General features: G+C 46.5%; 2 protein-coding genes across 4 annotated transcripts in view; one reads left to right on the top strand and one right to left on the bottom strand.

Moving 5' to 3' along the window:
* The window catches only part of pde8b (phosphodiesterase 8B), a 44,116-nt gene extending 35,317 nt beyond the window's left edge, over positions 1-8,799 (top strand). For both annotated transcript variants that reach the window (XM_072661501.1, XM_072661500.1), the window contains exons 19-22: positions 407-545; positions 669-836; positions 1,213-1,342; positions 3,958-8,799. In XM_072661501.1, the coding sequence (XP_072517602.1) occupies positions 407-545; positions 669-836; positions 1,213-1,342; positions 3,958-4,067 (547 nt within the window). In that variant the 3' untranslated portion in view covers positions 4,068-8,799. The remainder of the gene's footprint in view (positions 1-406; positions 546-668; positions 837-1,212; positions 1,343-3,957) is intronic.
* A 15-nt stretch (positions 8,800-8,814) lies between these two features.
* wdr41 (WD repeat domain 41) overlaps positions 8,815-22,863 on the bottom strand; it is a 14,823-nt gene continuing 774 nt past the window's right edge. For both annotated transcript variants that reach the window (XM_072661487.1, XM_072661486.1), the window contains exons 3-14: positions 22,550-22,665; positions 21,639-21,687; positions 21,237-21,371; positions 21,004-21,066; positions 20,319-20,430; positions 20,165-20,227; positions 18,790-18,891; positions 14,282-14,466; positions 13,987-14,108; positions 10,284-10,369; positions 9,753-9,892; positions 8,815-9,340 (exon numbers count right to left, since the gene is read on the bottom strand). In XM_072661487.1, the coding sequence (XP_072517588.1) occupies positions 9,200-9,340; positions 9,753-9,892; positions 10,284-10,369; positions 13,987-14,108; positions 14,282-14,466; positions 18,790-18,891; positions 20,165-20,227; positions 20,319-20,430; positions 21,004-21,066; positions 21,237-21,371; positions 21,639-21,687; positions 22,550-22,665 (1,314 nt within the window). In that variant the 3' untranslated portion in view covers positions 8,815-9,199. The remainder of the gene's footprint in view (positions 9,341-9,752; positions 9,893-10,283; positions 10,370-13,986; positions 14,109-14,281; positions 14,467-18,789; positions 18,892-20,164; positions 20,228-20,318; positions 20,431-21,003; positions 21,067-21,236; positions 21,372-21,638; positions 21,688-22,549; positions 22,666-22,863) is intronic.

The raw sequence follows: 22,863 nt of genomic DNA, 5'->3' as shown, positions 1-22,863 counted from the left end.
AAAGTACTGGATGGAGCTCCACCACCATCACTCCAGAGAACACAGCTCTTCCACTGCTCCACAGCTCAATGCTGAGGGGCTTTATAAAACCTCTATAGCCCACGCCTGGCGTTAGGTACTAGACAAGCTGTGTGTGTGCATTTGCACATCTGTGTCAGCAATGGGTGCAGCTCAAAGCAGCTTTTAGGAAATTAAATTGGCGTCCAGATATAATGACCTGATAGTGACCGCTGAAACTCAGTAACCTGACCACCAGGTTCTGCATAAACGTGGACGGAAGGTCCGGAGGAATCTCTCAGAGGCTTGGCAGTGGTGGTTGAGGGGGTCTGAAGGGGTAAATCTCTCTAAACGAATGACTTGACCCACTAACAGTTTCTCTCTCTCTCTCTCTCTCTCCTTGTTCCAGGACTCAGTTTCGGACTCTGAGGCAGGCGATCATAGACATGGTGCTGGCCACAGAGATGACCAGGCATTTTGAGCATGTGAACAAGTTTGTCAACAGCATCAACAAGCCTATGGCTGCCATTGAGGAGTCTAGCTCTAATGTAAGAGGAGATCTGAGTTATCTGGTTGGATGTAGGTTATGACCCTGTTCGGCTGTGTGCGAACGTATAACCATGCTCTTGTGACTGTAAATTGTGTGTGCGCGTGTGTGTGTGTTGTCCCAGAGCGATGGCAGCGACAATGAGGGCCAGGCCAACATGCGGAACTCTCCGGAGAATCGTCTGCTGATAAAGAGGATGATGATCAAATGTGCTGACGTGGCGAATCCCTGCAGACCCCTGCAGCTCTGCATTGAGTGGGCAGGCCGCATCTCAGAGGAGTACTTCGCCCAGGTGCACACGCAGATACACACACGGATACACAGATTTGTACATGTATACTTTTAGCATCGCAGCTCTGTCTTGAGATTCCCACCCTTACACTATAGCAAAACTAATATTGAGAAACTTCCACATGTCAGTTTTTTTTAAACCCCTGGTGTAGAACTGGGTTATTTACTGTATGACATGCTACAGGATGCCTGAAATTCCTTAGGATCAATAAAGCTTCTGTCTTGCCTGGACACCGACTGTTCAGCCACAGCACACAGTAATGACTCCTGATATCCTGATCCTGTTCTGAGAATTGATGTAGCCTCTCTCCTCAGTCTTTACTAAACTCTGTGTGTGTGTCTGTGTGTGTATGTGTATGTGTGTGTGCGTGAGATAGACGGATGAAGAGAAAAGACAGGGGCTGCCTGTCGTCATGCCAGTGTTTGACCGGAACACCTGCAGCATTCCCAAATCCCAGATTTCCTTCATCGACTACTTCATCACAGATATGTTCGACGCGTGGGACGGTAAACACACACACACACTCAGTACCCTCTAAACGTATGACAGGTCAGTCCTTTTATTTTTACACTGAAGACATTTAGGTTTGAGATCAATAAATGAGAATATCTGCTCTTATTTCCCAAAACGTAGGTCTGGAGGAGTAGATCTAGAGAAGTAGGTATGGAGGAGTAGGTCTGGAGAAGTAGGTATGGAGGAGTAGGTCTGGAGAAGTAGGTATGGAGGAGTAGATCTATAGAAGTAGGTATGGAGGAGTAGGTCTGGAGAAGTAGGTCTGGAGGAGTAGATCTAGAGAAGTAGGTATGGAGGAGTAGGTCTGGAGAAGTAGGTATGGAGGAGTAGGTCTGGAGGAGTAGATCTATAGAAGTAGGTATGGAGGAGTAGGTCTGGAGGAGTAGGTCTGGAGAAGTAGGTCTGGAGAAGTAGGTCTGGAGGAGTAGGTCTAGAGAAGTAGGTATGGAGGAGTAGGTCTGAAGGAGTAGGTCTGGAGCAATAGATCTGGAGGAGTAGGTCTGGAGGAGTAGGTCTGGAGCAATAGATCTGGAGGAGTAGGTCTGGAGCAATAGATCTAGAGGAGTAGATCTGGAGCAGTAGATCTAGAGATATAGGTCTGGAGGAGTGTGTAGAACACGGCACCTTCTGGGCTTAAAGCGGTAGTCTGTAAGTTTTGGGGGTTTGGGATTTGCCCTCTCTGGTGAGAATGTGTAACTGCACCTAGCTGCAGAAGAAGAGAACCTTTAAAACAGACATTATTGGAGTTGAGCAGAGCTGGAGCTAAACCCTGGGGTGGATTGTGTGCTTTCGGGACTGTTGTGGAACTGCGGTGTGTTCTGCCTCAGTTCTGTTCTGATATAATATAAAGGCTGGAAAGCCGGAACAGCATGTCTGGAGCCACAGACGCATTCGCGCCATATTCCTCCCGACGTTTTCAGTGATTCTGCAGGATTCCGCTGGACAGCTGGGTGGAGGCCTGGCTTCGCTGTAGTCCATCAGTAAGGAGCCGCCGGGGTTGTATTGTTGACGGCAGGGTTGGGCTGTTGTTGGCAGATGTGAGTCATTCTAACATGACCTTCTGTGAGCAGCAGCTCCCATGTATATATAGTAGCGCCCTCGCAGACCTCCAGCTCGCCGTGTTCTTCTCCACGGAGAAGTAAACACCAGGAGATTACAGACGGTCCTGCTGAGATGTGCGTTTGGAGAACAGAGTGCCCTGGAGCAATCTTTCTTTTTCAGACAGAACAGAAGAGTCAACAGCCGGCCCTGTGGTCTCCCATTGGCTCATACTCCTGCACGGGTCGGGGGCCGGGGTTAAAGTTAGCCTAAACTGAAATTAGCCACTACTGGAAGTTTATTGCTTTTGCACATTCCCCCATCCTTTTCCCATTCTAGCACTTTACCCAGAGAGAGAGAGGGGGGAGTGAGCAAGCGAGAGAGAGAGAGAGAGAAGTTGTGCTAGAGCTGGAATTGTGTTGGGGATGGAGTTGTGGTGGTGTGTAGTTGAGTTGGAGTTGTGTTGGAGTTGGGGTTGGAGTTGGGGTTGGAGTTGGGGGGTGGTGTTTAGGGGCTAATTGTCCAGTTTCCCACTGAGTTTTCCCCCCAGAGTTCGAGCCTATTTACTGCTCTGCTGATGTCACGGAAACTTTACGACTGACTGAGGGGCGAGAGAGAGAGAGAGAGAGAATGTGTGTGTGTGTGTGTGTGTGTGTGTGTGTGTGTGTGTGTGTGTGCGTGTCAGTCAGATGTGACTCACGCTGCTGATGCTCTGTTCTGAAATAAAAGGAGGAATCTCAGATTTCCATGTTTTTAAGTTCCAGCAGATCCGTCTCCAGACAGCCGAGCGGCGCCAGCGGTCCCGTCCCAATAGTGTACTAGACTCTACTGTAGTACTGTAAGGTTCTAGACTGTTGACTAATCTTAATGCTGGAGATCAGTGCTAGGGGTTGAACTGCTGGACAGTACACCAGTAACCCTCTGCTTCAAACCAGTTTATACTAGTTTACACTCTGTCTCTCTCTCTCTCTCTCTCTCACTCTCACTGTCTCTCCCACGGTTTCTCACTGTCTCTCTCTCTCTCACTCTCACTGTCTCTCCCACGGTTTCTCACTGTCTGTCTCTCTCACTGTCTCTCTCTCTCTCTCACTCTCACTGTCTCTCCCACGGTTTCTCACTGTCTGTCTCTCTCACTGTCTGTCTCTCTCTCTCTCTCTCTCTCTCACTCTCACTGTCACTGTCTCTCCCACGGTTTCTCACTGTCTGTCTCTCTCACTGTCTGTCTCTCTCTCACTCTCACTGTCTCTCCCACGGTTTCTCACTGTCTGTCTCTCTCACTGTCTGTCTCTCTCTCTCTCTCTCACTCTCACTGTCTCTCCCACGGTTTCTCACTGTCTCTCTCTCTCTCACTGTCTGTCTCTCACTGTCTCTTTCTCTCACTCACTCTCACTGTCTCTCCCACTGTTTCTCACTGTCTCTCTCTCTCCCCCTCTCACTCTCTCCCACTGTTTCTCACTGTCTCTCTCTCTCTCTCTCTCTCTCTCTTCCCCTCTCACTGTCTCTCCCACTGTTTCTCACTGTCTCTCTCTCTCTCCCACTGTTTCTCACTGTCTCTCTCTCTCTCTCTCAGCGTTTGCTGGCCTGCCCGGGTTGATGGAGCACCTGTCGGAGAACTACAAGTACTGGAAGAGTTTGGACGAGATGAAATGTAAAAGCCTGCGGCCGCCGCCCCCACCATGACCTCCCAGACTGTCCCCGACTGCCCGTCCCCCCCATCTGAGGCCAAAGGTCAGAGGTCAAGCTCGGGGACCTGAATGAATGTAGCGCATCTCTCTAATCAACCTCCCCACTGTGACGGCAGAACGCCAGCCGGACCCTCGATGGTTCCTGCTCCGAACGTAGACTAGCGGTCCACGGGAGGTGCGCCCCCGGTGACGCCGCTGCCTCCACCCCTGACGACAATCGCCCCGGTTACAAAGGGTACAACACAACCGAGAAAAGGACAAAGCGCACTTTAGCAGCAGACCAGCCTCCTCTAGATTTCCTACCCCCTCCCCCTTTCTCGCCCGGCTCTCGCGCTCTCTGATGCGCGGTAGTCCAGTGAGAGGACGGGTCCGACCCCATAGCTTGTTCTGTTCATGAGACGGACTTTACCTGCGGACTGGCAGCACCTAGAGAGAGATGCTCTGTAGAACACACACAGGAAACGTGTAAGGGGGGGCTCGTGTGGCGTGCTCAGGAAGCAGGAGTGTGTGTTGGTGACGTGTGTGTGTGTGTGTGTGTGTGTGTGTGTGTGAGTGTGAGTGAGTGAGACCCCGCTTGGTTTGTCTACAGAAGCTCACTGCTCACTCGTCCAGTATTTATTTGTACATCGAGCCGCTCCTCACATTTCTCTCAAGCCATGGAGGACAGGCGGAGGAGTCCAGCTCCGGACGCTCGCAGTGGAGGTTCTCTGTCGAGGCTCTGCAGCCAGGTCGAGCACATTAGCTCCACAGTCAGTATTGCCTTCACACTCTTTCACAGCACTGTGCAAAAGTCTGAGACCACCATTCATCCGTCCGGTCATTCACAGCCCACTAAGCACAAGCTCCTCATGGTTGAACATCAGGGAAAAAAAAAACTGCAGACATTTAATAGCGAATTCCAAACTACATCTAATGCCGGATGATGGAGTGTTCAGAGCTCCACCTTTACCTTCAGTACAGCTTCCGTTCTTCTCAGGAGACTCACTTTCTCACTACAGAAATCCGCAGGAGGATCCACCGCACCGCCTCATCTGTTAAACGTGGTGCAGTGAGCTTCTTTTAAACACACAACAACAAAAAGAAGTTCAGTCTTAGAAGCTGCCTCTGGCCACCAGACCCTCCCTAACACGTTCAGTGATGCTGAGGTCTGGACTCTGGAACTGGACGCGAGAGTGGAGCTTGTGATTTCTGTTCCTTCTGATTTCTTAATCCTGATTTCTGCTTGATTGGTGGTCTACCGGGTATCACATGGGGTCCCGTTGTCTCTGTATCTTAACGGTCGCTTTGACTGGAAATGAAACCCAGTCTGTTCAACACCGCTAAACGTCCGAACGCCGGCGCTCGAGTCTGAGCTCAAGTAAACCCCGCGGCGCAGTCCTCGCCAGGCCTGGAGTGTTCTCGGCCTGTTGATGTGAAGAAAGCCCCGAGGGGTGGGTGTGTGTGTGTAGACCTGCAGCATTCCCGGGGGGGGGGCTCAAGCTTTGCTCTCTGCCTCACTTCCCCGTCAGGGTTGGAGCGGCGTGTGGAGTCAATAAAAGAACTGTCAGAGATTACTGTAGAGATCTCCGAGCACTTTCCACTGAAACTGTATTCATGACACTTACTGTAACGAGGAGGGCGAGGCTTGCTGGTGTGTGTGCGCGTGTATGTGTGTGTGTGTGTGTGTGTGAGAGAGGCCAGATTGTATTTATTTTTAAACATCAATAGACGGTTCTTCTGGAGATGAATGTACGGAGAAGCGTAGTCCCACACATTTCATCCCACACTTCACAGTCCTCGGAGCAGTGTGTGTGTGTGTGTGTGTGTGTGTGTGTGTGTGTGATAAACTAGGAGAGAGAATCTGGGAGACAGAATCTCAACATCCCAAGCATTCTTCAGTTCTGTTTCCATAGTAGCCTGTGTGTGTGTGTGTGTGTGTGTGTGAGAGAGAGGGAGAGAGAGAGAGAAACTACATGTCCAAATGTTTGTGGACACCCCTTCTAATAAATTCAGTCAGCTATTTTAAGCTGCACCCATTGCTGACACAGATACTGCCAATAGAATAGGACTCTTCCTGTAGCAGATCAACACTGATGACCCTATCGGCTCCATGCTGCCTAATGCCAGGCATTGAGCTGTGGAGCAGTGGAGGAACTGTGTTCTCTGGAATGATGATGGTGGAGCTCCATCCAGTACTTTTGGGATGAGATGGGGGTGATGATCATCATCCAATATCCTGACCTTACTAACGCTCTTGATGCTGAATTTAATCAAATCCTCACAGCAATGCTCCTCCTCCAGAATCTAGTAGAAAGCCTTCTTCTCTGGACAGTAGAGACAGTTCCTCCAACAGAAGCAGGACCCTTGATTTCAGAAGAGACAGGGAATGAGTAGGTGTCCCAATACTTTTGTCCATACAGCGTATCATTGTGCATCTCCCTAAACGACGATCCAGCAGCACTCTGAGCTACCTCTCAGTCTTCAGGTAGCAGGACGTCCGGTGCAGACGGGACCAGGGGGGTTGAACCCTCCACAGCAGAGGTGCTGGCTTTTGATACCAGGTCAAAGACTCAGATGTTCCCCGGTGTTTCTTATTAGGGGTGTGTCCAGTTTAGGAGGACAGTGGACAGTGACCTAGACTTCCTGTTAGGACTTTCAGAACTAAGGACTTTAGGAGAACATTGGAGAATGAGGACCAGTGTCTTACAGTAGCTGCTCACATGTCTCCCTCTAGTGGTGAATGACAGAACTTACACTTGGTCCTGAGCCTCTAGTACACGTACATGTGTGGCGTTTAGGTGATTCTCTTATCCAGGTTACTGGCATCGTGTTAGGAGACTGGACTCTTATTTTTGGTGAGGCGCAGCACAGTCACCCAGACCAGGAATCGAACCCTGGTCTCCCACATGGTGCAGTAGCTCTGTTGCGCCACACCAACCACACTCCAGTACAACTCCACCTTTACCTTTTTTCGTGTGTGACAGCGACTGCATATTACATCAGTCCGGCAAGTAACACAACATGGACAAAAGTATTGGGACACTTCTCCTCTTAAATCACTGAATTCAGGAATTCGGATTCAGTCCCGGTCAGCCACAGGTGTGTAAAATCAAGCCTCTGGACATGCAGTCGGCCTTCTTTCCACACATCAGTGAAAGAACGGGAGGTTCTGAAGAGCTCGCTGAACTCCAGCTGGTCTCATGTGTGTGTGAGTGTGTCACCAAACCTAAGAGACTTGCCTTAAAAATGTACACACACACACACACACACACACTCACTCACTCTCACACAGAGAGACTACCTACTGCCCTGTGCCAACACCATCCAGCTACCTGACGAGTTCACCTCGTCACTCTTTCCCCGGTGTGTGTGTGTGTGTGTGTTGATATGTGAAGTGTGCCTATGCATGTGAAGGAGTGTGTGTACATGTGCTGCTAGGTCATGAGAAGGTGTGTGTGTGTGTGTGTGTGTTTCATAGCTTTAAATGCTCCAGTATTCTCCGCAACCCTGAAGGTATAGCAAAGGGATCCTGAGAATGTTACCATGGATACCGCCTGTTCTGTTCATCCTTTCATGATCACCCAGCTGTCGCCTGATTGACCGTCATTGCTTGGTTTCTATGCATCATCATCATTATTATGATCATCATCATCATCGTTATTAGGAGGTGTGGGGAAGGACAGGTGTGTAGCAGTACTGTAATTTGAATGGTGTAATGGAGGAGCTTCACCACCAGAGGGCGTGGTCCCCGCCGTATCAGTACAGAGTTAGTTTCGTTAGCAGAAGTGAACCTACGGGTCGTGGGTTTGTGCCAATCGCTGTATTTTTACACTGACCTTCAGGAGCAGGGAAACAGACGATAGTATTTGCAGAAATGTACATAAGCTATATTTTTAAATAAACAACAGCACCGAGGGCAGGAACGCTGAGGGGCGACGCCGTCAGCCAGACTTTTCTGTTCATTTTTATTCTGTTATTTGTTCCGTTTCTGATTTTGAAGGACTTTATGTTTTGCTGATGAAGAGAACCCGACCTGTTTGTGGAACCTAGTGACTGTAGAAAACATGGACACTGTGATCCCGCCCCCTTCCCTTCCCTACAGAAGCGATGCTAGAACTGTCCGCTGTCCGTTTCTCAAATCTGCAACCACCGACAGCCAGACTAGCCTACTGATTTAGACCGAGCCTCTGTGTCTCAGACCGTCTTCACTGAGCTTTCAGCACAGCAGATTCCCCCTCCCTGGACTCCCGGTCTGTCCGGTAAGTGGAACAGTGCTCCAGCAGTAAAAGTGCAGCTCCTCCATGAGAGAGGGCGCCATGCAGGTCCTGCTGCAGGCTGTCGGTCTGTCAATCACTGCATTCGTAAGTGTAGCCCCGCCTTCTTACGACGGAGCAGAGTTAGAGGGTTAAAAACTGATTTCTGGGGGAAATAAAAAAAAGAGGCAGAACTAACTGGAATTTCGAGACACTGCCGGAGATTGAGGTGAATGGGCGGGGCTGTTTTCTCATTGAAACCGATGGGGATGGGCGGAGCTACATGCACATCATACTGCAACCAGCCAGCAGAGGTGCTAGACCTGTGGTGGCTTCACTGTTGAGAGCCGTCCCGGTCGACGTCCCTGCTTTCTACAGTCACTGGTCGTACCTGAGGAGTTTCCGCCTACGTTGTTTTTCATTTCTGTCCGAGAATCCACTGCTGACTCAACTTTAATAAAATAACGTTGTATTTGTGAAACACATTAAAAGACACTTGCAATAACCGGCTTGTTTCATGGCCTCCTCGCAAAGCAGGCTGTTTTAATCCGTTTACATTCAGACAGTTTCCATTAAAATCACTTTACTTTCAAGTAAAAACAGTGTGCAAAAAAATGGGCAAGCATTTGCAAACCAAAATAATAATAATAATAATAATAATAATGTAAAATATTCAATTATCATCACAATTATGATCATTTCACACCAAACAATCATGAATTAAAATGTAAATCATGAATTAAAGTGTATAAAATCAGGGCATCAGGTGCATCCACAGGCAAATACTGGCAGGACAAGGAATCCCAAGCTCAGGGTGACCCTCAAAAGGTTCCCTATATACAGAGAAGTGGCGACCCCTGGATTTGCCCCCCCCCCTCTGAACACTCGGCTCGGCCTACAGACCCTGCATCTCCTCCAGCTTCTGAAAGAGCGCCAGACTGCGCAGCTGCGACTCCCTCTCGCCGTCCTTCCACGCGATGAGCAGGTGGTCAGCAGAGCAGGTGACCAAACCTTTCTCCCCGAAGCTCAGGAACATCTGCAACACGAGGAAGTTCAGAGGATTACGCTCACGGTACGAGCAGAGCTTCACGCTCTATATGGACAAAAGTATTGGGACATCCCTTCTAAAGAAAGCTGAATGCAATCAAATCCTCACAGCAATGCAAAGCCTTACTCTCTGGACTGTAGAGACAGTTACTCCAACAAAAGCAAGCAGGATCAGCTCTTTTTAATAGCCTTGAGTTCAGAAGAGTTAGTGAATGAATGAATGAGCGAGCAGGTGTCCCAATACTTTTGTCAGAAAAGTGTCACTGAAATTTCTGGAATTTTAACACCAGAAGAGGATCACTGGGAGGCGGGCAATCAATTGGAAAAGTCGAGGCGCCCTCACGCGGTCAGGTACGTTAATCACGCCGCTGTTCAAACCCAGTCAATGAACCAACCAGTACCTGGACAGCACCAGAGTGACCAATCAGATCGCCAATCAGCTCGAGCGAACGCAGACCGGGAACCTCCAGAAGCTTCTTCACAGGAGTGCCAGCGGCCTGCTTACCGGACCGGCCAAACGTCCCGAACATTCCAAAAAACCCTGAGAGAGATAGAGACAGGGAGAGGGTATCACTGAGGAGCCGAACCCAAATCGGGCCCCTCTGGGCCCCCCGCTGGAAATGTACCCCTGACCAATCACAAGGCTAACATGGCACCATTCTTAGCCTTGCTGTCCCGCGTGGCCCTTCGCCCTTCACTTCGGACACCCGCTGCCTCTGCGCTTCACTGAGGGATTTAGCGGCTGGGTGCCGGGACAGGCTACTACCAGTAGCCATAGCCAACTACCAGTAGCCATAGCCAACTACGGAACCTGAGAAGCAGGGAGGCGCGGGTGCCGGATGGGAGGGGCGACAGGGCCACGCTGGGCAGCCGCTCCCCCGGTTTCAGATATCGTAAAGAAGGGCTGTCAGTCACGCAAGCTGACCGCTCACCTGAGGAGGCGGGCTCTGCAGCCAGGGGGAGGTCCTGCAACTCCCAGATCCTAACACTGCCATCCTCAGAGCACGACATCACCTGTCTTTAGGAGAGAACACACACAAGCACACGGTGCGACTCCATCAGCAGAGCCTGCTCACAGTCAGGAGCTTCTGAACACACGACTGCACAGTGTGCCATGATGCACTGTGTGGACAAAAGTATTTGGACACCTGCTCATTCTGAAATCAAGGGTATTAAAGAGAGTTCCTCCAGCTTTTTGTTACAGGATTTGGGGGGGGGGGGGTGGACAGAGCAGATCTCCTGGTTAATTTATTTATTTGTTTGTTTGTTTTAAAGAGGGGGATAAATAAATAAACTGAAGAAGTGGATCACCAGAAAGGTGAACAACGATTGGGTGTGTTTTGCTCAGGCTGCTGGAGGCCGGGTTTGAACCAGCAACCCACTGAAACACAGGGGAGGTGTGAAAAGGAGCAGGAAAACCACTCCAAGAAACTGATTCAGCTCCCACTTTAAACAGGCTGCCCTTCCAAAATCAAGAAAACCACTTGACCACTGATTTTACATGAGACTTGACTACTGACTTGACCACTGACTTCACTTGGCTTGAGACTTGACCATTGACTTGACCTTTGACCTCACTTGACTCTTGTTCTTTTCTTTGGGTTTCCTCTTTCCCGGTTTACTGTCTGCCCCTCTACAAAGGTGCAGCACTGAGCCTCTGTTTGGGAGAGCTTTTATGCAGAGACTTGACTTGAGACTTGACCACTGACTTTATTTGACTTGAGACTTGACCATTGACTTGGATCCTTGACTTGGATCCTTGACTTGGATCATTGACTTGAGACTTCACTTGAGACTTGGATCATTGACTTGGATCATTGACTTGAGACTTCACTTGAGACTTGGATCATTGACTTGGATCATTGACTTGAGACTTGACTTGAGACTTGACTTGAGACTTGGATCATTGACTTGGATCATTGACTTGGATCATTGACTTGGATCATTGACTTGGATCATTGACTTGGATCATTGACTTGAGACTTGACTTGAGATTTGGATCATTGACTTGGATCATTGACTTGGATCATTGACTTGGATCATTGACTTGAGACTTGACTTGAGACTTGACTTGAGACTTGACTTGAGACTTGACTTGAGACTTGACTTGAGACTTGGATCATTGACTTGAGACTTGGATCATTGACTTGAGACTTGGATCATTGACTTGAGACTTGGATCATTGATTTGGATCATTGACTTGGATCCTTGACTTGGATCATTGACTTGAGACTTCACTTGAGACTTGGATCATTGACTTGGATCATTGACTTGAGACTTCACTTGAGACTTGGATCATTGACTTGGATCATTGACTTGAGACTTGACTTGAGACTTGGATCATTGACTTGGATCATTGACTTGGATCATTGACTTGGATCATTGACTTGGATCATTGACTTGAGACTTGACTTGAGATTTGGATCATTGACTTGGATCATTGACTTGGATCATTGACTTGGATCATTGACTTGAGACTTGACTTGAGACTTGACTTGAGACTTGACTTGAGACTTGACTTGAGACTTGGATCATTGACTTGAGACTTGGATCATTGACTTGAGACTTGGATCATTGACTTGAGACTTGGATCATTGATTTGGATCATTGACTTGAGACTTGACTTGAGACTTGACTTGAGACTTGGATCATTGACTTGAGACTTGGATCATTGACTTGAGACTTGGATCATTGACTTGGATCATTGACTTGAGACTTGACTTGAGACTTGACTTGAGACTTGACTTGAGACTTGACTTGAGACTTGACTTGAGACTTGGATCATTGACTTGAGACTTGGATCATTGATTTGGATTATTGACTTGAGACTTGACTTGAGACTTGACTTGAGACTTGGATCATTGACTTGAGACTTGACTTGACTCTTGACTTGACTCTTGTTCTTTTCTTTGGGTTTCCTCTTTACCAGTTTACCGTCTGCCCCTCTACAAAGGTGCAGCACTGAGCCTCTGTTTGGGAGAGCTTTTATGCAGAGACTTGACTTGAGACTTGACCATTGACTTGGATCCTTGACTTGGATCATTGACTTGAGACTTGACTTGAGACTTGGATCGTTGACTTGGATCACTGACTTGAGACTTGGATCGTTGACTTGGATCATTGACTTGAGACTTCACTTGAGACTTGGATCGTTGACTTGGATCATTGACTTGGATCATTGACTTGGATCATTGACTTGAGACTTGGATCGTTGACTTGGATCATTGACTTGAGACTTCACTTGAGACTTGGATCGTTGACTTGGATCATTGACTTGAGACTTGGATCGTTGACTTGGATCATTGACTTGAGACTTCACTTGAGACTTGGATCGTTGACTTGGATCATTGACTTGGATCATTGACTTGAGACTTGGATCGTTGACTTGGATCATTGACTTGAGACTTGACTTGAGACTTGACTTGAGACTTGGATCATTGACTTGGATCATTGACTTGGATCACTGACTTGAGACTTGACTTGAGACTTGGATCATTGACTTGGATCATTGACTTGAGACTTGGATCGTTGACTTGGATCATTGACTTGTGACTTGGATCATTGACTTGAGACTTGACTTGAGACTTGACTTGAGACTTGACTTGAGACTTGGATCATTGACTTGGATCATTGACTTGAGACTTGACTTGAGACTTGGATCATTGACTTGAGACTTGGATCATTGATTTGGATCATTGACTTGGATCATTGACTTGAGACTTCACTTGAGACTTGGATCGTTGACTTGGATCATTGACTTGAGACTTGGATCGTTGACTTGGATCATTGACTTGAGACTTCACTTGAGACTTGGATCGTTGACTTGGATCATTGACTTGGATCATTGACTTGAGACTTGGATCGTTGACTTGGATCATTGACTTGAGACTTGACTTGAGACTTGACTTGAGACTTGGATCATTGACTTGGATCATTGACTTGGATCATTGACTTGAGACTTGACTTGAGACTTGGATCATTGACTTGGATCATTGACTTGAGACTTGGATCGTTGACTTGGATCATTGACTTGGATCATTGACTTGAGACTTGACTTGAGACTTGACTTGAGACTTGGATCATTGACTTGGATCATTGACTTGAGACTTGACTTGAGACTTGGATCATTGACTTGAGACTTGGATCATTGATTTGGATCATTGACTTGGATCATTGACTTGAGACTTGACTTGACTCTTGACTTGACTCTTGTTCTTTTCTTTGGGTTTCCTCTTTACCGGTTTACCGTCTGCCCCTCTACAAAGGTGCAGCACTGAGCCTCTGTTTGGGAGAGCTTTTATGCTGAGCCCAGCAGGTGTGACTGATCAGCTGTAATTAGCGCTGGGGTTTCTGGGAAATGGAGTTTTCAGAGCTGCTGTTTTACTACACCACCTTGGCCCCCTGCTGGTGACTGGCGGTGTGGACTGAACTCTTACACTTTTGTTGGAGTAACTGTCTCTGCTGTCCAGGGAAGAAGGTTTTCTACTAGATTTTGGACGAGAAGCATTTCTGTGAGGATTTGATTGTATTCAGCCACAAGAGTGTTAGTGAGATCAAGTAGCTGAATGCATTCATTAGAAGTGGTGTCCACAAACTTTTGTATGTAGCGTATGTTATGAGGTGGAGAATGCGTACCCGTTGTCCAGCAGCATGGTGTGTAGAACATCAGAGTCATGTGCGACCTTCCTGTAGGCCACCACCGTCTTCATCACTGCGTTATACACATACAGGCCACTGCCTACTGCTGCAACCACCAGCTGTGGAAGACATGACGTCATTAAGAACCTCCCCCGCAGCTGAAGGCAGAGCCGTGTCAGGCAGTACAGCACATCTTCCATTTTCCAGATGTAGGACCTGAACCTGAAGGATGGGCTCACTCAAACTTATCCAAATCCAAAGCACTGAAAAACACTGTGCCCGGCCCACCCACCTCTCCGTCTGAAGTCAGGTGCTGAATGGACATCTCAGTCTGTTTCTGCTGGCCCATTCTGATCTCCGATTGGCCATCTCCTGGCGGCTCCTCCCACAGAATAAGCTCATAAGCCTGGATTGTCCAATCCAGGGAGTCCCACAGGATGAGCTCACCGATATGAGAGCCACTAGCAAAGAGGCTGTCTGAGAATCAGGATTCAAAAACAACTCGACTCAAATACCAACAACACCATCAACACCACCACCAACACCACCAACACCACCACCAACACCACTGACTCCAGAATAGAGCCCTCAGACCTCTGCAAAGGGAGCTGTTGTAGTGCCACATGGAGGCAGACCAGTTTAACAGGCTCAGATGTTTTGGCTCAAATCTAGAGGTTATAATGTTTTGGCTCATCTAGATCTAGATGTTTTGGCTGAGATCTGGTGGTTATAACGTTTTGGCTCATCTAGATTTGGTGGTTATAATATTTTGGCTCATATTTAGTGGTTATAATGTTTTGGCTCTTCTAGATTTGGTGGTTATAATATTTTGGCTCAGATGTAGATCCAGTGCTTAAAATATTCTGGCTAGTCTAAATCTATGCAGCGGTTAGTGATTATAAAGCTCTGGCTCATCTAGATCTAGTGGTTGTAATGTTTTGGCTCATCTAGATCTATGGTTATAATGATCTGGTGGTTATAATGTTTTGGCTCAGATCTGGTGGTTGTAATGTTTTGGCTCAGATATGGTGGTTGTAATGTTTTGGCTCATCTAGATGTAGTGGTTATAATATTTTGGCTCATCTGGATATAGTGGTTATAATGTTTTGGCTCATCTAGATCTATGGTTATAATGATCTGGTGGTTATAATGATCTGGTGGTTATAATGTTTTGGCTCATCTAGATCCAGTGGTTATAATGTTTTGGCTCAGATCTGGTGGTTGTAATGTTTTGGCTCAGATATGGTGGTTGTAATGTTTTGGCTCATCTAGATGTAGTGGTTATAATATTTTGGCTCATCTGGATATAGTGGTTATAATGTTTTGGCTCATCTAGATCTATGGTTATAATGATCTGGTGGTTATAATGATCTGGTGGTTATAATGTTTTGGCTCATCTAGATCCAGTGGTTATAATGTTTTGGCTCAGATATGGTGGTTGTAATGTTTTGGCTCATCTAGATGTAGTGGTTATAATATTTTGGCTCATCTGGATATAGTGGTTATAATGTTTTGGCTCATCTAGATCTATGGTTATAATGATCTGGTGGTTATAATGATCTGGTGGTTATAATGTTTTGGCTCATCTAGATCCAGTGGTTATAATGTTTTGGCTCAGATATGGTGGTTGTAATGTTTTGGCTCATCTAGATGTAGTGGTTATAATATTTTGGCTCATACAGATCTGTGGTTGTAATATTTTGGCTCATCTAGATCCAGTGGTTGTAATGTTATGGCTCATCTAGATCCAGTGGTTATAATGTTTTGGCTCAGATATGGTGGTTGTAATGTTTTGGCTCATCTAGATGTAGTGGTTATAATATTTTGGCTCATACAGATCTGTGGTTGTAATATTTTGGCTCATCTAGATCCAGTGGTTGTAATGTTATGGCTCATCTAGATCCAGTGGTTATAATGTTTTGGCTCAGATCTTGTGGTTGTAATGTTTTGGCTCATCTAGATCCAGTGGTTATAATATTTTGGCTCAGATCTTGTGGTTGTAATGTTTTGGCTCATCTAGATGTAGTGGTTATAATGCTTTGGCTCATCTAGATCCAGTGGTTGTAATGTTTTGGCTCATCGAGATCTATGGTTATAATGATCTGGTGGTTATAATGTTTTGGCTAATCTAGATGTAGTGGTTATAATGATCTGGTGGTTATAATGTTTTGGCTCATCTACATGTAGTGGTTATAATATTTTGGCTTATACAGATCTGTGGTTGTAATATTTTGCCTCATCTAGATCCAGTGGTTATAATATTTTGGCTCAGATCTTATGGTTGTAATGTTTTGGCTCATCTAGATGTAGTGGTTATAATGTTTTGGCTCATACAGATCTGTGGTTGTAATATTTTGGCTCATCTAGATGTAGTGGTCATAATGTTTTGGCTCATACAGATCTGTGGTTGTAATATTTTGGCTCATCTAGATGTAGTGGTTATAATGTTTTGGCTCATACAGATCTGTGGTTGTAATATTTTGGCTCATCTAGATCCAGTGGTTATAATATTTTGGCTCAGATCTTATGGTTGTAATGTTTTGGCTCATCTAGATGTAGTGGTTATAATGTTTTGGCTCAGATCTTGTGGTTGTAATGTTTTGGCTCATCAAGATGTAGTGGTTATAATATTTTGGCTCATCTAGATCTATGGTTATAATGATCGGGTGGTTATAATGTTTTGGCTCATCTAGATGTAGTGGTTATAATGTTTTGGCTCAGATCTCATGATTATAATGTTTTGGCTCAGATCTTGTGGTTGTAATGTTTTGGCTCATCGAGATGTAGTGGTTGTAATGTTTTGGCTCATCTAGATCCAGTGGTTGTAATGTTTTGGCTCATCGAGATCTATGGTTATAATGATCGGGTGGTTATAATGTTATGGCTCATCGAGATGTAGTGGTTATAATGTTTTGGCTCAGATCTTGTGGTTGTAATGTTTTGGCTCATCTAGATGTAGTGGTTATAATATTTTGGCTCATACAGATCTGTGGTTGTAATGTTTTGGCTCAGATCTTGTGGTTGTAATGTTTTGGCTCATCTAGATCCAGTGGTTATAATATTTTGGCTCAGATCTTATGGTTGTAATGTTTTGGCTCATCTAGATGTAGTGGTTATAATGATCTGGTGGTTATAATGTTTTGGCTCATCGAGATGTAGTGGTTATAATGTTTTGGCTCAGATCTTGTGGTTGTAATGTTTTGGCTCATCTAGATGTAGTGGTTATAATATTTTGGCTCATACAGATCTGTGGTTGTAATGTTTTGGCTCATCAAGATGTAGTGGTTATAATGTTTTGGCTCATCTAGATCTATGGTTATAATGATCTGGTGGTTATAATGTTATGGCTCATCGAGATGTAGTGGTTATAATGTTTTGGCTCATACAGATCTGTGGTTGTAATATTTTGGCTCATCTAGATCCAGTGGTTGTAATGTTTTGGCTCATCTAAATGTAGTGGTTATAATATTTTGGCTCAGATCTTGTGGTTGTAATATTTTGGCTCATCTAGATCCAGTGGTTGTAATGTTATGGCTCATCGAGATGTAGTGGTTATAATGTTTTGGCTCAGATCTTGTGGTTGTAATGTTTTGGCTCATCGAGATGTAGTGGTTATAATGATCTGGTGGTTGTAATGTTTTGGCTCATCGAGATCCAGTGGTTATAATGTTTTGGCTCAGATCTTGTGGTTGTAATATTTTGGCTCATCGAGATGTATGGTTATAATGATCTGGTGGTTATAATGTTTTGGCTCAGATCTTGTGGTTGTAATGTTTCGGCTCATCTAGATCCAGTGGTTATAATGTTTTGGCTCAGATCTTGTGGTTGTAATATTTTGGCTCATCGAGATGTATGGTTATAATGATCTGGTGGTTGTAATGTTTTGGCTCATACAGATCTGTGGTTGTAATATTTTGGCTCATCTAGATCCAGTGGTTATAATGTTTTGGCTCAGATCTTGTGGTTGTAATGTTTTGGCTCATCTAGATCTATGGTTATAATGATTGGGTGGTTATAATGTTATGGCTCATCTATATGTAGTGGTTATAATATTTTGGCTCATACAGATCTGTGGTTGTAATATTTTGGCTCATCTAGATCCAGTGGTTGTAATGTTTTGGCTCATCTAAATGTGGTGGTTATAATATTTTGGCTCAGATCTTGTGGTTGTAATGTTTTGGCTCAACTAGATGTAGTGGTTATAATATTGTGGCTCATACAGATCTGTGGTTGTAATATTTTGGCTCATTCAGATCGAGTGGTTATAATGTTTTGGCTCATCTAGATCCAGTGGTTATAATGTTTTGGCTCAGATCTTGTGGTTGTAATGTTTTGGCTCATTGAGATCAATGGTTATAATAATCTTGTGGTTGTAATGTTTTGGCTCAGATCTTGTGGTTGTAATGTTCTGGCTCATCGAGATCTATGGTTATAATAATCTGGTGGTTATAATGTTTTGGCTCAGATCTGGTTATAATGTTTTGGCTCAGATCTTGTGGTTATAATGTTTTGGCTCAGATCTGGTGGTTATAATGTTTTGGCTCAGATCTTGTGGTTATAATGTTTTGGCTCAGATCTGGTGGTTATAATGTTTTGGCTGTAACCTAAAGGTAAGTCTGTTCTGCTCAGATCTAGGGGCGGGACAGTGGTGATGCAGCGGTTAGAGCGCTGGGCTATGGTTGGGAGGGTTGCTGGTTCGATACCCAGGCTTGGCAAACTTCCAATGTTGAGCCCTTGAGCAGTGTGTGTGTGTGTGTGTGTGTGTGTGTGTGTGTGTGTGTGTGTGTGTGTGTTAATCACCGTTAATGCTGATGAGTGTTCGGACCGTATCATGGTGGTCAGCCAGGTGACGAACTGCGAAGACTGACCTCTCCCCGTCACACAGATTTAACTTAAAAATAACTGAAACAGAAAAACACAGACATCACTCTGTGTGTGTGTGTGTGTGTACACTCTGTAGGTAGGTGTGTGTGTGTACGCTCTGTGGGTAGGTAGGTGTGTGTGAATACACACTGTAGGTAGGTGTGTGTATACACTCTGTAGGTAGGTGTGTGTGTGTGTGTGTGTGTGTGTGTACACTCTGTAGGTAGGTGTGTGTGTATACGCTCTGTAGGTAGGTAGGTGTGTGTGAATACACACTGTAGGTAGGTGTGTGTATACACTCTGTAGGTAGGTGTGTGTGAATACACACTGTAGGTAGGTGTGTGTATACACTCTGTAGGTAGGTGTGTGTGTGTGTGTGTACACTCTGTAGGTAGGTGTGTGTGTGTGTGTACACTCTGTAGGTAGGTGTGTGTATACGCTCTGTAGGTAGGTGTGTGCGTGTGTATACACTCTGTAGGTAGGCGTGTGTGTGTGTAGGTGTGTGTGTATACGCTCTGTAGGTAGGTAGGTGTGTGTGAATACACACTGTAGGTAGGTGTGTGTGTATACACTCTGTAGGTAGGTGTGTGTGTGTGTGTACACTCTGTAGGTAGGTGTGTGTATACGCTCTGTAGGTAGGTGTGTGCGTGTGTATACACTCTGTAGGTAGGTGTGTGTGTGTGTGTGTGTGTGTACACTCTGTAGGTAGGTGTGTGTGTATACGCTCTGTAGGTAGGTGTGTGTGTATACGCTCTGTAGGTAGGTAGGTGTGTGTGTGTGTGTATACGCTCTGTAGGTAGGTAGGTAGGTGTGTGTGTGTACACTCTGTAGGTAGGTGTGTGTGTACACTCTGTAGGTAGGTGTGTGTGTGTACGCTCTGTAGGTAGGTGTGTGTGTATACGCTCTGTAGGTAGGTGTGTGTGTATACGCTCTGCAGGTAGGTGTGTGTGTGTATACGCTCTGTAGGTAGGTAGGTAGGTAGGTGTGTGTGTGTGTGTGTATACACTCTGTAGGTAGGTGTGTGTATACGCTCTGTAGGTAGGTGTGTGTGAATACACACTGTAGGTAGGTGTGTGTGTGTGTGTGTGTGTGTGTGTGTATACACTCTGTAGGTAGGTGTGTGTGTACACTCTGCAGGTAGGTGTGTGTGTATACGCTCTGTAGGTAGGTGTGTGTGTGTGTGTGTGTACGCTCTGTAGGTAGGTGTGTGTGTGTGTACGCTCTGTAGGTAGGTGTGTGTGTGTGTGTGTGTGTGTGTGTACGCTCTGTAAGTAGGGTAGACACTCTATATAAACACAGCTCTTCCACGTACCGATCTCTCTGTCCATGGCCGCAGCAATGCAGTTCTTGGGTAAGTCCACCATCGCAGTGATGCCTACAGACCAAGAGAAGAACGTCTGAACTCAATAAAGGAGTGTGTGTGTGTGTGTGTGTTTAATAAGGAGTGTGTGTGTGTGTGTGTGTACCTGCATCTCTGTGATGTACGGTCTTACACTGCAGCTGGAAGTCTCTGCTCCACACACACAGCTCGTTCCCTCCAGAGAGCCACAGATCCAGACCTTTCAACACCAGTAAACACTGCAGAGAGGAGACAGACTGAGGGGGGCGCTGTAACCATCACCAAACAGTCTGCAAAGTGGACCACAAATATTTATACACACACTCTATGGACAAAAGTATGGAGACACTTAATCCTAGAATTCAGGTGTCTGATTCAGTCCCGTTCAATAACAACAAGTCAGCTGGTGAAATCTCCTCCCTCCTAGATCTTCCTCCATCAGCTGTGAGTGGTGTTATTATTGAACAGTGGAAGAGTTTAGGAGGAACAGCTCACAGAGAGCAGCTCAGCCACCGAGTGTCTGTCAGACCACGTAAAGTTACAGAGCGGGGTCAGGGCCGAGTGCTGAGCTCAGAGCAGAGTGCAGAAAAGCCTCCAACTGACTCAGTAACTGCAGCAGAGCTCCAGACCTGCTGCTGCTGCTGGTAGAGCTGCAGAGGGGGACCAGCTCCAGATTAATGCCTGTGTGTTTGGAACGGGACGTCACATAAAAGCTCCCATAGGTGGAACAGGGTGGAGGTGTCCCAACACTTTTGTCCATTTAGTGTATCTGTGTAAACCGAGCTACATTTTACAGATATCAGACGCTGTACCTTCACAGAGGACTGTAGATCAGACACCGTCTGCACTCGGTTTCCAGTGTCTGGGTCCCACAGCTGCGTCAGCATTAAGGATGTCAACACAGATCAGATCAGATCAGACCTCACACCGACCTCACGCAGCGCAGCGCTGTGATCCGATTCCTTCAGCCCGAGCCTCAGCTCACAGGCGTGCGTTTACACCCCGGACCCACCCTCAGAGGCGGGAGGCAGCTGTGTAAGGATACACTCAGTGTCCGGTCTGATGAGGCCGTCAGGAGCGCAGTGTGAGCTTTTCCTCCTCCTCCTCTGACGAAGGTGTACGGGATCATAGCCGTGATCTGCTGAGTGTGACCTCGTAACTCCAGCAACCGCTCTCCAGTCTGAAACACACACACACACACAGACACACACACACACACACACAGACACACACGGCACAATGAGACAGTCCCTCTGTCTCATACGGGCCGGTACTGATCCTGCTCTGTGGGGGTCAGTGCTGTGGGGTCCTGAGCAGTGGAGGTGAAACAAGGAGGTGGTGCAAATGTAGTGGCTGGTCGGTGTGTGTGTGTGTGTGTGTAAACAGATTTATACACATTTATACAATAATAATAATAATAATAATAATAATAATAAAGATCTCCCACCTCAACGTTCCACACCAGCACCATGCCGTCATCCCCAGCAGAAGCAAACCTGAGAAACAAACAAACAAACAAACAAACTCAGTTACTATCCCAACTCCATCTGAAGACTTACTGAGTCTGAACCGCACTGAGGGTTCAGCTTCACAGTTCTGCTCATGTTCATATCAGCCATAACATTAGAACCACTGCAGCTGAACTACAGAGCACTAGTGATCTGGGTCCAGCGGCTCCGGGCTGTCCAGGGGCGGACCTACATATCAGGCAGTGAGAACGGTCAGTTCAGCAGGAAAAATGAGGAGGAGGAGGAGGAGGATGAGGTGGATGAGGGGGATGAGGAGGAGGATGAGGATGAGGAGGAAGAGGAGGAAGAAACATCTAGAGAACATTGAAGAAGCTAAACTTCTCTTGTTAGGGGGATTTGGGGAGGAGCAGGTCTGGGGCTGCAGGGAGGGAAGTTCACTGTAGAATCCAGTCCTGTCTGCTCTACTGCACTTCCTATTACACACACACACACACACACACACACACACACACACACACACACACACACACACACACCATTATAGCTGGACTAGCTTTAATGCATCTCTGGTTGTGGAGGGGGGGGGAGTGGGGGGGGGGCAGAGGTGATAGGTGTTTTGTGAAGGGTAGAAGCTGGGCAGGAGGTTCACACACACAAACACACACACACACACACACACACACACACACACACACACACTCTAAAACTCTCCCGGCTCTGATGATTAAGCTCTTGTCACGCTCTGTAAGTTTGCTTTTGGAGAGGATCTAGCTCAGGCTTAGCTGTCAATCACAAGGTCGACCGAGCTGGCGAGAGAGAGAGAGAGAGAGAGTGTGTGTGTGTGTGTGTGAGAGAGAGAGAGAGAGAAATGGAGGAGAGGATTGCTTACCTGAAGTCATCAATCTGCACCAGAAATCGAACAATGTCAAAATGTCCTTTCAGCACCTGCAGCTCCGTGAAGCAGTTTTTGGGCTGTTCCTCCCCGATGCACAGCGCCGCACTCTTCTGCAGCACCACAGACAACACACAGTGGACAAACGGTCAGAGCCGGGAGGCGGGGGCTTCAATCACGGCTGCCGGCCTGGCTGGGTCTCGCTCCCTGACTGTGAAAGGCCTCAGAGGAGCAGCGGATAACTTCATACACTACTTGGACTAAAGTATTGGGACACCTCCACCCTGCTCCACCTCCAGCAGAGCTTTCCT

This window comes from Salminus brasiliensis, chromosome 18 (assembly GCF_030463535.1).
Source record: "Salminus brasiliensis chromosome 18, fSalBra1.hap2, whole genome shotgun sequence".
Classification (NCBI taxonomy): domain Eukaryota; kingdom Metazoa; phylum Chordata; class Actinopteri; order Characiformes; family Bryconidae; genus Salminus; species Salminus brasiliensis.
Note: the sequence above shows the minus strand (reverse complement) of the source record. Positions and strands in the feature narration are given on the sequence as shown.